At 40.2% G+C, this 13,281-nt stretch overlaps 1 protein-coding gene across 3 annotated transcripts in view; it reads right to left on the bottom strand.

Annotated features, from left to right (window-relative positions):
- Positions 1–2,526: 2,526 nt before the first annotated feature.
- LOC108705384 (liprin-alpha-3-like) overlaps positions 2,527–13,281 on the bottom strand; it is a 95,880-nt gene continuing 85,125 nt past the window's right edge. For 2 of the 3 annotated variants that reach the window (XM_041571646.1, XM_041571647.1), the window contains exons 21-30: positions 12,987–13,187; positions 12,450–12,512; positions 11,572–11,598; positions 10,047–10,222; positions 9,836–9,933; positions 8,502–8,677; positions 7,557–7,625; positions 6,899–7,064; positions 5,210–5,282; positions 2,527–4,537 (exon numbers count right to left, since the gene is read on the bottom strand). In XM_041571646.1, coding sequence (XP_041427580.1) covers positions 5,224–5,282; positions 6,899–7,064; positions 7,557–7,625; positions 8,502–8,677; positions 9,836–9,933; positions 10,047–10,222; positions 11,572–11,598; positions 12,450–12,512; positions 12,987–13,187 — 1,035 coding nt within the window. In that variant the 3' untranslated portion in view covers positions 2,527–4,537; positions 5,210–5,223. The remainder of the gene's footprint in view (positions 4,538–5,209; positions 5,283–6,898; positions 7,065–7,556; positions 7,626–8,501; positions 8,678–9,835; positions 9,934–10,046; positions 10,223–11,571; positions 11,599–12,449; positions 12,513–12,986; positions 13,188–13,281) is intronic. The other variant, XM_041571648.1, reaches the window with a different exon arrangement.

The raw sequence follows: 13,281 nt of genomic DNA on the forward strand, positions 1-13,281 counted from the left end.
AATTTAATGCATTAGGACAAAAAAAGACAAAAAAATTGAATTTAATGGACGTTTTTTTCTTATGGTGACAAAAAAAGTCACCATAAGAAAAAACTCCCATTGAATTTAATACATTAGGACAAAAAAGACGCCATAAGAAAAAACTCCCATTGACTTTAATGCATTTGGAGAGAGAAAAATTGTCGCGCGTGCAAAAATGGTCACGCATAAAAATTGTAGGAATGCACCGAATCCAGGATTCGGTTCGGGATCCGGCAAGGATTCAGCCTTTTTCAGCAGGATTCGACCGAATCCTTCTGCACGGCCGAACCGAATCTGAATCCTAATTTGCATATGCAAATTAGGGATGGGGAGGAAAATCACGTGACTTTTGGTCACAAAACAAGGAAGTAAAAAATGTTTTCCCCTTCCCAAATTAGGATTCGGTTCGGTATTAGGCCGAATCTTTTGAGAAGAATTCTGGGGTTCAGCCGAATCCAAAATAGTGGATTCGGTGCATCCCTAAAAAATTTGTCACGCGTAAAAACGTCCATTGCCTTCAATGCGTTTCAAAGAGTTTGCCGTTTTGCAAATTTTTTCACAGTTTCGAGAATTTTTTCGCAGTTTCACAAGTTTTTTTGGCGAAGCGAAACTGGAAAAATTCGCTCATCACTATAAAGAAGTGCTACAGGTGGCAATGCCAAGAGCCCAGGACATCTCCAGTGATGTTACAGGACCTCACCTACCTACAAACCAACTGCCTACATGGCCATTTTTTGGGATATTGTCTATGTAGCAGTATATCAGTTAGAATTAGTGAGCCAATTATGTTCATAACATGGCATGGGATGCTTTAGGGTCCTAATCCCACTTACACAATCAACCAACAGCCAATGGCATGGCTTGCATTTAGGCTTCTATTGCACATCAATCCCGTTCAACGACCACGGTTATTGGACATTTCACTGCAGTAAAGCTGGCCATACATGAGAAGATCTTGTTCTCTGACTATGTTGTTGTACAATCAGAAGTTTCCATAGAGTCAGACCAGGACTTCTATGGCCTTATCCAGTCTTCTCCATTGGAGAGGCAGTTGTTTTGGGCCTGTAGCCCATCCTAGCGGCTGCATGCGAAAAGGTGGCCAAAGCAGCCGAAATCTGTGTATGTGTAGCCAGCTTACATGGTTTGTTTTGAGTTTGTTGACTCAGGAACAATAGATTTGTATTGCACGTTTCAGTCAAGCGCATGAGATAAAGGGATGATATTTGGCGATTGAAGAATTTATTGCAATAACTAGCCGGAACAGTGCAACAAGCTTGGAAAAGCACGGGTTGAGGGTTTCCCAGTACATTTCATGGGTCAGCAAGGCACTTCCCAGCAACATATATTTTCTAGTCAACTCTGAAGTTGTTCATGTAGTTGAATATACAGTTCTATACCAGAGCAGCCTCTTAATACCCTTCATTATACTATAGACTTCAATAAGGTATTCCGAAGAAGTATTTTTTTTATATAAGGTTGTGGGAACAAAAAGTGTCTAATGCTAAAACTTGATCTTGTCAGTTTCTTCTTTGTTAGTCATAGTAATGTTCTAGAATGCCCTCTAATCCCACAACCCTTTCAATGTCTTGATAAATGACTCTTACAGCAAGTACAAGCGCGTAACTCTTTCGCGTTGTTTTGGCACGGCCATGGCACACAAATCATACAAACTGGTAACTGAAAAACAAAAAGACTGAGGTCTAATATTCCTGAATATCAGTGCTGCCAGTCAAGGGTAGAGCTGAAAAAGAAGGGTTGTAGGCATGACCCCAAAATATGGATGCCAACCCTACAGCTCTCTTGCTGCTATTAAAGTAAAATGCCCAGAAAGCAGGAGCAGCTATTGGCTCTCGGTGGGATGCTGGCAGTTTGAGTTCAATAGCTGCCGACCAACTGCCCTTGGATATCCATTAAATGAATATAAAACATGGCAGAAAATGAAGGAATACATCATTTGCACTTATCACATCTGGCCTATGACAATGCTCAGTTTGCCTGGCTGTTAAAGGGGAACTATTGTGAGAACGAAGATTTCATATTAGCTTCCTTATATTGAAGTAAGTAACTTTCTAAATACAACCAATTAAAAAAATCTGCATTGTTTCTGAAATAATCAAGTTTATCTTCACTATTCCTCTCTCAGCATTGGTTTCTCTTCATTCTCTCTTCATGCAGCAGTTGGGTGTCAGATATTTATTGACAGTAAGATCTTATATATCTTATAGGGGGGCTCCTTTCCCAGCAGATGTATTAGAGCTCACTCAAATAACTGATTCCAGTACAAACAAAATCTAACATAATAACTGCCTTTTGCACAAACTCTGCATGTAGAGAGACATGATGTCTGGTGATTTTAATAGAATGAGCTCTAATACATCTTCTAGGCAAAAGGAGCCCCCTTATTCACCTGACACCCAACTCCTGAATGAAGACAGAATGAGAAGAAACAGATGCTGAGAGAGGGATAGTGAAGATGAACTTGATTATTTGAGAAACGGTACAGAATATTTAATTGATTGTGTTCAGAAAGTTTCATATTTCAGATTGATGAAGCACATATTACATTTTCATATTCGGGATAGTTCCCCTTTAAACCAGACCTGCCTCTAAGCCTCTACCTCTAAAAAGGAGTCTCTTTGGGGGTCTAAGGGAACATTGACATGTACAATGGGTGGGTGCTGCTATTATTCTGATTTAAAGACCACACGTAAACAGAGTCAAAGTTACCCTGCTGGGTGCAGAAGCAGACGTGAATTACTATTTTGCATCCTAGAGGGCCCTACCGATAAAAAAAAAAATTAAATATTTAAGGCATATATACTCTTCCAAAGTGACCCAGCAGAGGTGCCGCATACATTACTCATTTGGGGCATTTTTTTGCTCAGAGTCTCGTAGCTGCAGGCCTCCAGAGTAAATGCAGTTTTGCCTATATGGATCCCCTTTAGAGAATGGCACAGAGAATGAGTGTCAGCTTTAATAATGAGTGGTGAGAATAATTCTGACCACTGCAGAGACACTGAGCACTTACAGACTCACAAGCTATCATACAAGACGTAACACTCTATGTAACTGACCCCCTTTTTTTTTTCATCTGTAAACAAGAAACTGTAAAACGTCTGACCAAAAACCCGATTGCGGGGACGCTATAACCCTGCTTGATTCTGTTGAGTTCTTACATCACAAGTACCTCATTAACCGCAATGTCTTCAGTAGATGGCTGGGTGTGCATTGCTTTTGCCTTGCTGCTTCGACTGCCGGTGAACTGAATATAAAGAATAAATAATAATAAATAACAGTATTTGGTGGTAACATTATACCCCTGCCACCTCATTATGGCGTTGTGGCTATAAGAAGCTATCAAAGCATAGTATTAGTTCACAAGGGACATGACTAAACAATAGGTTGTGCATCCCTCATTTGGACAGCCCAATCGTCCGATGAACAGATTATTTTACCAAGTGAAACTAGACAGGGTCCCAACTCAACCAGGTTTATCCCCTCCAGATGACACTGAACGCTACATCTCTCCATTGTCTTAAATTTACTCCATCCCCTGGACCGGCTGAAACATGGCTTTGTATGGAATCTCCAGTCGAAAATCTTTTGAGTCCCTAGAGTGGCTGCCATCTGCATAGCTCAAAAGGAACCCAAAAAGATAAAACATAAAATGTTATATTGAACGTTGCTCATACTTCCATCATCCTGCACATTCAATTTGTGGTTTTGACCTTTAAACCCTCCCGTGCTGAAAGGGTCTACAAAGTGTTGCCTTTTGTGGGGACAATCCTGGAGAAGGTAAACAATAAAGAATAGATGGATGTCTCTTTCATGCTCAGCCTGTTCCTTATCTCGCCTCTTGTTGGACAATCCTAGAGAAGGTAAGCAATAAAGAGTAGATGGATGTCCCTTTCATGCTCAGCCTGTTCCATATCTCACCTCTTGTTGGACAATCCTAGAGAACGTAAGCAATAAAGAGTAGATGGATGTCCCTTTCATGCTCAGCCTGTTCCATATCTCACCTCTTGTTGGACCATACTAGAGAAGGTAAGCAATAAAGAGTAGATGGATGTCCCTTTCGTGCTCAGCCTGTTCCATATCTCGCCTCTTGTTGGACAATCCTAGAGAAGGTAAGCAATAAAGAGTAGATGTATGTTCCTTTCATGCTCAGTCTGTTTCTTATCTCGCTGCTTGTTGGGACGATCCTGGAGAAGGTAAGCAATAAAGAGTAGATGGATGTTCCTTTAATGCTCAGCCTGTTCCTTGTCTAGTACAAGTAGCATCCAGGGTCCATGTAGAGACAGCCTTAAGCTGGAGGGTCTATCTATTTGCAGAAATGTACATGTTTATATCCAACTGTCACATTCCTCCATCATCCCTGCAACATAACAACCTGCAGCATCCACTTGAGCAAGTAGTGTCATTGTTGAGGGAAAAAAACTAAAATCTTATTGGTCGAGCTCCTCTGACGTAGTGATCATATGACAAAAAGTGCCCTCAGTGACCTTATTGACGATACCTGAATTGTTTGGGAAAGAGAAAGGAATGGAATACAAGATATACAGTTGCAGAGAAAACAGTATCTGCTCATGTTGCTTATTAAAGGGAACTATTGGGAACATTTAATATAAGCTTCAGCATACTGAAATAAGAAACTTTCTAAATATAATCAATTCAAAATTCTGCACTGTTTATGAAATAATCAAGTTTATATTCACTATTCCTCTCTCAGCATCTGTTCCTCTTCATTCTGTCTTCTTGCAGCAGTTGGGTGTCAGATATTTATCCTTTTGCCTAGAAGATATATTAGAGCTCACTCTATTAAAATCACCAGACATCATGTCTCTCTACATGCAGAATTTGTGTATAAGGCAGTTATTTTGTTAGATTTTGTTTGTACTGGAATCAGTTATTTGAGTGAGCTTTAATATATCTGCTAGGAAAGGAAACCCCCCTATAAGATAAATTGGATCTAACTGTCAATGAATATCTGACACCCAACTGCTGCATGAAGAGAGAATGAAGAGAAACAGATGCTGAGAGAGGAATAGTGCAGAAGTATTAATTGATTTAGAAAGATTATTATTTCAGTATGATGAAGATAATATGAAATTTCCATTTTCGCGATAGTTCCCCTTTGACTGTTATGCCCACCCCCCCCCACAAGGTATTACCACCATCTCATACTTACGTGTCAGCACGGCATTAACAGGAATAGGTTCTGACTGAGACATTGTCTGCACGTGGGCTGGTGGAAGTACTCCCTAAAATTGCAGAACATTATTTAATGTAAGTGTTTGCTGGATATAACCCAATAAGGCAGTACAATCTTAGTTTACTCGATTATCATATATTGTCACACAATCGCGATTATATCTCCCTTTATTAAGGACATTAGGGGGCAGATTTGTTAAGGGTCGAATTGAAAATTCTAATTAAAATTTTTATTATGGCCAAAACCCTCAAATCGGAATTGTGAATTATCCAAACTCGATACGTGTTTTAATTTGGATTCGAATTTCGAGATTTATCATAGTCTGGCAATTTTAGATTTCGAATTCGACTATTCGCCACCTAAAACATGTCGTATTACTGTATAAATCAACAGGAGAGGTCCAAGGATCAGTTTGTTGATGTTTGTAGCCTTTTTATCAATAATTAATCGAATATTCCAATATAACTGAATTCATGTGAGTTAAAAAAACTCACATGAATTTGAAATTCAACCCTTGATAAATGTGCCTCTAGGATTGTTCACACAATAGGTGAAGTGCTTATTGAGGGTATACTGCTCATATATAAATTAGGGATGCACCGAATCCACTATTTTGGATTCGGCCGAACCCCCGAATCCTTCGTGAAAGATTTGGATACTGAACCGAATCCGAATCCTTATTTGCATATGCAAATTAGGGGTGGGAAGGGGAAAACATTTTTTACTTCATTGTTTTGTGACAAAGAGTCATGCGAGTTCCCTCTGCAGACTAATTTGCATATGCAAATTAGAAATTGGATTCGGTTCGGCTGGGCAGAAGGATTCAGCTGAATCCGAATCCTGCTGAAAAAGGCCGAATCCAGGCTAAATCCCGAATCGAATTCTGGCTTTGGTGCATCCCTAATATAAATAAATACTCATCAACACTTAATCAGGCAAAAGTTGGAATTATTTGAGCAAAATGTTCAGCCTGATGGGCAAGTATCTCAACAATATGCATAGAGCAAAACCACATCCAGTGTATTACGTACTACACATAAAGTAATGTTTCTTCAACTTCAAAGAGATGGTGGATATGGATAAAAAGTGCCCATACCTTTCTATGGATCCCATGAGCATACGAGTACATCGAGAGCACAACTGCAGGGATTCTATACCATGTGGCCTGCCATATGTTTCTCTGAACTCTAATGACAAAGTAACATATGTGCAGCTAACCCTGACTTCAGAACTCACAGGACAGTGGTCTTGTATCATGAACATGGCTTGTCCAAAAATAGGAAGGCATACATGCAAACTTAATGTGTTACACCAGCTCGTGAGTAACATGTTACTCTCCAACCCCTTGGATGTTGCTCTCAGTGGCCTCAAAGCAGGTGCTTATTTTTCAATTCCCGATTTGGAGGCAAGTTCTGGTTGTATAATAATAACCAGGTGTACTGTCAAACAGAACCTCATGTAGGCTCCCAGTTGAAATAGGGGCTACCAAACAGCCAATCACAGCCCTTTTTTGGCACCAACATAAACTTTTTTCATGCTTGTGTTGCTCCCCAACTCTTTTTACATTTGAATGTGGCTCACGGGTAAAAAAGGTTGGGGACCCCTGTGCTACACAAAAATGTTGTTCTGTTTCCCAGTCCGGAGAGTCTCCGGGCTGTTTCCTACCTTCAGACTGCATCTTGCGAAGCTGTACGGCAGGTGAGGTAATGGACGAGACAGCACGGAAGTTAGGCGGCAGCATTTCCGCTGAATCAGGACTGACTCCTCGCAGGTCCTTCTCACGGAACATCTTCCTCCAGGAAGGAGAGCGACTGAAAGTCTTGGCACAGTCCTGTAGAGAGACATCATTAGAGACAATGAGATGAAACCCCCAACAGGGTGGCAGTTAGAGAACAAAGTCAATTCAAAAAACGAGTCCAATCTGTGACCCTGCAGAAGTTGTAGCTTCTGATCCAAAAACATGGTCAGATAACCCCCCCAATCACAACTGTCTGCCTCTAATAACAGAGAACACGCAGACTTTTTATTTTGATGGTTCTGCCTTCTGCATAGGACATGCTACTAACAGGCAGTATGGAGTAGTGATGCTCGGTTTACCCATGGGTCGGGCTAACCTCGCACTCCTCTTCGCGGGTGGCAACCGCGACCGTACCCGCCTGACCCGCGGGTAAACCGTGCATCTTCAAAATGCCGGCTTCCAGCTTTATAGCCGCACGCCTGTTTGCCCCATCCCTTTTGTGACGTCATCAATGCATCGACACGGGTCTATAAAAGGAACCCGGAAGTCACACTTAAAAATGAACCCTATTTGTATTGTGCTTACCTCGTCCAACCTCCGTTCTGTCCCCATAGAAATTAAACTGCTGAACTCCTTTTCCAGCAATTGGCGAGCCTAGAAATAATACAACACAACATCAGAACACTAAAGGGAATTGACCATTAAATTAACTTTTAGTATGATATATATATAGACAGTGCCTTTATTTCATTTCATTTATTCAACTATTTGTTCAGCATCTCTGCCATTAGAAATGATAACAGCTGGTTACTGTTGTCCAGCTTACGTTAGCAACCAGGCAGTGGTTTGAAGGAGAGATTGGAAGATGAATAGGAGAGAGTCACAATAGAAATATAAGTTATAAAAAGTAACAATAACAAAAATATTGTAGCCTCACGGAGTATTATGGCTGCCATTTTTAAAGGTTACACAGAAAGTTTGGTAGCTTAAAGACCCCCATACACGGGCCGATAAAAGCTGCCGACAGACCAAGTCTGGGGCCATCTGACGGGCTTCCCTCATCGATATCTGGCCGAAAGTCGGTCAGATGCCGATTTATGCGGTCCCGCTATCCGACCACCCGTTTCGGATGCATTATGATCCGATCGTTAGCCCTAGGGCCCACGATCGGATCAGCCCAATATTGCCCACTTCAACGTGGGCATATCGGGGAGAGATCCGCTTTTTTGGCGACATTACCAAACTAGCAGATCTCTGCGTCTATGGCCACCAGACTTATCTCTAAAAGATACCGGGGCTCATTTGTCAACACTGGGCAAATTTGCCCATGGGCAGTTACCTATAGCAACCAATCAGTGATTAGCTTGTTAAAGCCAGCTGCAAGTAGAACAATGAATGCAGAAATCTGATTGGTTGCTATGGGCAAATTTGCCCAGTGTTGATAAATGACCCTCACTGTATTTCATGAGCTAAATAAATCAAAACATACAGACATTGCTACTGTTTACAGTCCCACCCTTCCCAGCTGACCTGTGTGTTTTGTGTTGGGATCTGTAGTAACAATGCCAGGTCATTAAAGTCAAATGTATCGTCCAATGCTATGAGAGCTCCATGTAAGCCGCTTTCCAGCAGATTATTGGCATATTCCTTCAGTCCAATGGCTTGCACCCAGCACATTACTCGCTCATTGGACCAAACCATGACATCTGCACGGGGAAAAGAACAAGCAGAGTGTGTACAGTAAGTGTGATGTTATGTTTGTTATTTCAACACTTTATAATAGGACTGGTTTTGCTGCTTAGCACTCAGCCAACCATGGTATGCTTTATAAAGCTGGCCATAGATGCAAAGATCCGATCATTCAAATCCTCGAAAGATTGGACTTCCCCATCTCCCGACCTGCCACTCAAATAAAGTAGTAAAAGAACAGATGAGCCGTTGTTCTGCCCCTGACAGCAATCGTACGATAGTTATGTCCGACCAAAGTTGGTGACAGTCTCCCACTGAAAATCGTACGATCGGCAATACACGCAGAGATATTATCGCCAGCCGACAGAAATCTTTTAACCTGTCCGATCGACCAAACGACCGATCTCCGCCAGACGAAAAATGTCTCTACACACGGTCCGTAAATCATATGAATCCTCGATTCGTACAATCAGATCTGTGTGTGTGTGTGTATATTTAATATGAATAAATCCACAGAACACAAAATCAAAATGAGTGAAGTATCCAGTCATGACATCCAAGTGCAATAGGTATATATTTTTATTATAGTAAAGATTATAGTAAAGACTCTTAGAGGCACATTTATCAAAGGTCGAATTTCGAATTCGTGTGAGTTTTCAAAAAACTCCAATAAAATCCTATACATTTTAAATTCAACCAATCAAAATTTATTTAAAAAAATGGAATTTTTAAAACTCGGATGAATTAAATCGACAAATTAGTTTAGAATGTAGAAAAAATGTCAGGAAGGCTGCAAATTGATCACTGGACGTCTCCCATTGACTTAAGCAACAATTCAACAGGTTTTAGTTAGCCAATAGTAAAATTCGAATTCTTAAAGGGCCATGGTATGATAAATCTTGAAAATCAAATTCAATTTTTTTTAAAAAACTCTAATCGAATTTGAATAACTCCGTAGTCGAATTTGATAGTTTTGACCACATTTTTCAATTCGACCCTTTATAAATCTGCCCCTTGGATAACCGATCAACATGTTGAAGGGGAACTCGCAGAATCCTTTGTTACAATGCATACACAACAGAAGCCAAGCAGCCAAAAATGAAGGTCCATAGATGGGACCATATGTCTGATTGGCTTTACCGTTTTAGAAGTCGATTTACTGTCCAAACACTTACCTTTCAGTTGGTTCTGACTTTCATCTCTCTTCCTCTCCAGCTCCTTCCTGTCATAATTCAGTCTCTTTAGGCACATTATACCATAGTGGAGGCTAACTCTAAAATAAAAAAAATAAGGAGATAGAATAAATAAATCAACTGCCCATGGATTGTAAAGAAAAAGCACAAGCACACCAAACAAATGGACGGTGGGATCTCACTATGAGCATACCTGTGAAAACTATCCACCATCTTGAGTTGTCCTCGTAGCTCCTTCTTGTTCAAGTGATCTAACATTCTGGCGTCGACCAGTGATTCCATGAAGTAGCTGCGGTATTGGGGCAAACCCAGACTTGGCAGCCAGTCGTTGCCCACCCATTCATGGTTCATGTCACCATACGCTAGAATCTGATAAAGAAAGGGCACAAAAATTAGGGGAACCACATTGTGAAGCCCACAGAACCAAAATATTCTCCTATCCTGACATAATATATATCCCAAAGATATAAAAAGCTCATGTTTACCTCTACTGGGTCATTTTTGATAAACATAAGGTTCCGTATTAAGGAGCCTTAAAGGATAAGTAAACCTTTAAAATAAATGAATGTAAAATTAATGAGAGTTCTAGTCTAAGCACTTTTGTAATTTACATTCATTATTTATTCTTTTTTCATTCCAAGATATTAAGGGAAACATGGACTGTTAATATAAATGAATTTTGTTACAACAGCGCCACCTGCTGGTCAGTTTCCCACCAGTCTGACCACCAAGTAGTCAAGGAAGTTGTCAGGAGAAAGAAAGAGGCTGCTCTGATGTTCTTCTGCTTAGGAAAAAAATTAGAAACATTTCTCAAATCTTTTCTAAGCAGAAGAACATCAGAGCAGCCTCTTTCTTTCTCCTGACAACTTCCTTGACTACTTGTTGGTCAGACTGGTGGGAAACTGACCAGCAGGTGGCGCTGTTGTAACAAAATTCATTTATATTAACAGTACATGTTTCTGTTAATATCTTGGAATGAAAAAAGAATAAATAATGAATGTAAATTACAAAAGTGCTTAGACTAGCACTCTCATCAATTTTACATTCATTTATTTTAAAGGTTTACTTATCCTTTAAGATGAATTTAAAAAGCGACATGAAATAGCCATGATTATGTTATTATAACACCCGATTGATCTATTACACACACTGGCCATAGATAGGGTTGCCAACTTTTCTGGAAAAAAAAAATACCGGCCTTCCTATATATTTATCTTTTTTCCCTATAAATAACATTGGGATCAACCATCATTTTTACCGGCCAGGCCAATAAAATACCGGCCAGGTGGCAACCCTAGCCATAGATGTAGCTAAATAACTTGGCTCTAATTAACAATACAGCGCCTAAACAATTTGCTCTTGGGGGTTGTACAGGTATGGGATCCGTTATCAGGAGACCCGTTATCCAGAATGCTCCGAATTACGGAAAGGCTGTCTCCCATAGACTCAGCTTCATCCAAATAATCAAGATTTTTAAAAATGATTTCCTTTTTTTCTGTAATAATAAAACAGTAGCTTGTACTTGATCTCAACTAAGATATAATTAATCCTTATTGGAAGCAAAACCAGCCTATTGGGTTCATGTAATATTTAAATGATTTTCTAGTAGACTTATGGAAATATCCATTATCTGGAAAACCCCAGGTCCCGAGCATTCTGGATAACAGGTCCCATAACCTGTACTAATAAATCAAAGGTGCCCCTGGTGATAAGCCTACCTGTTCCCAGCTGATTTCCTTAGTCTCCTGGCAGTGATTAAATTAAGAAGGATAAAGAAGAAAGGTTGAGAGTTGAGCCATTAGTAGCATGAGAAGAAAGATTATGTGCACAGAAGCAGAGCAGCTAAATTATCAAGCAGAAGAATTCAAGACATATTGAGAAGGCACAAGAAAGAAATGAAAGAAAGAGATTGTAACATACTTGCATATCCACTCTTTAATTGCAAACATCAAATTGTCTCCGTATTTGCAACTTATACTTAAGGGATTCTGTCATGATTTTTATGGTGTATTTTTTATTGCTAAATTACATTGCAAATAATTCACTCTACAATATAAAATTTCATTCCTGAACCAACAAGTGTATTTAATTGTAATATTGGTGTGTAGGTGCATCTCAGGTCATTTTGCCTGGTCATGTGATTTCAGAAAGAGCCAGCACTTTAGGATGGAACTGCTTTCTGGCAGGCTGTTGTTTCTCCCACTCAATGTAACTGAATGTGTCTCAGTGGGACATGGATTTTACTATTGATTGCTGTTCTCAGATTTACCAGGCAGCTGTTATCTTGTGTTAGGGAGCTGTTATCTGGTTACCTTCCCATTGTTCTGTGGTAAGACTGCTGGGGGGGGGGAGCTATCACTCCAACTTGCAGTATAGCAGTAAAGAGTGACTGAAGTTTATCAGAGCACAAGTCACATGAATGTGGACAGCTGGGAAACTGACAATATGTCTAGCCCCATGTCAGATTTCAAAATTAAATATAAAAAAATCTGTTTGCTCTTTTGAGAAACGGATTTCAGTGCAGAATTCTACTGGAGCAGCACTATTAACTGATGTGTTTTGTATATTAAAAACCCATAAAAAGATCCCTACATACTGGTTTAGTGGTTGCTGTCAGGGTCTCCATCTCTTCATGGGTCATCCACACATTACCTGTCGACTGGACAGAGGACATGATAGAAGAGTAGATCAATGGTCAAATCAAGATAAAGCACAAAACACAACTAAAACCTGCCAGTAATGTAAACAATACAGACATGGGCCTGATTATCTATGGCCAATGACTGTTGCTAGGAATATTACTGCAACAAGCTGAAAGTCATTGGGGTATATTTATCAAAAAGTGAAGTTAGAGATCGCCACAGTCCTCTAGAGTGAAATCCCACCACTCTCCATTCATTTCTTTGGGATTTTGAAAGGCATATTTATCAAAGGGTGAATTTTCACTTTCACCCATTGATAAATACTCTTTTAACAATCCCATAGAAATGAATGGAGAGTGGCGGGATTTCACTCTAGTGGCGATCTCTAACTTCACTTTTTGATAAATATACCCATTGTGTTGGACAAACCATGATATTATATGTCATTAGTAGGTTTCTACATATGCTACAGAAGGGTTGTGAGCTCTCACCGTTCGTGATGTGGCGGGTGCAGAAGGACTAGTGAGCGATACCATCTCTTGGATAGCAAGGCGCAGTTTAAGTCGATGGAGTGGGTTGCTGATGCCGATTTCCCGCTGGATTTCTGTGTCAGAAAGGTTGGCCATAATAGCTCCACTTTTCACATTAGCGCGGCAAGCTGCTACATACCAGGCTGGCATTCCTACCCACAGCTGAGAGATAAGAGGGCAAGTTTAGTGATGAAGAGAAATACTAATGAGCGGTGCGTGTTGAGCCCATCATGAGGTTCAAATGTAAAGTCCAAGG

The sequence above is a fragment of the Xenopus laevis genome, chromosome 7S (genome assembly GCF_017654675.1).
Source record: "Xenopus laevis strain J_2021 chromosome 7S, Xenopus_laevis_v10.1, whole genome shotgun sequence".
Taxonomy (NCBI): Eukaryota; Metazoa; Chordata; class Amphibia; order Anura; family Pipidae; genus Xenopus; species Xenopus laevis.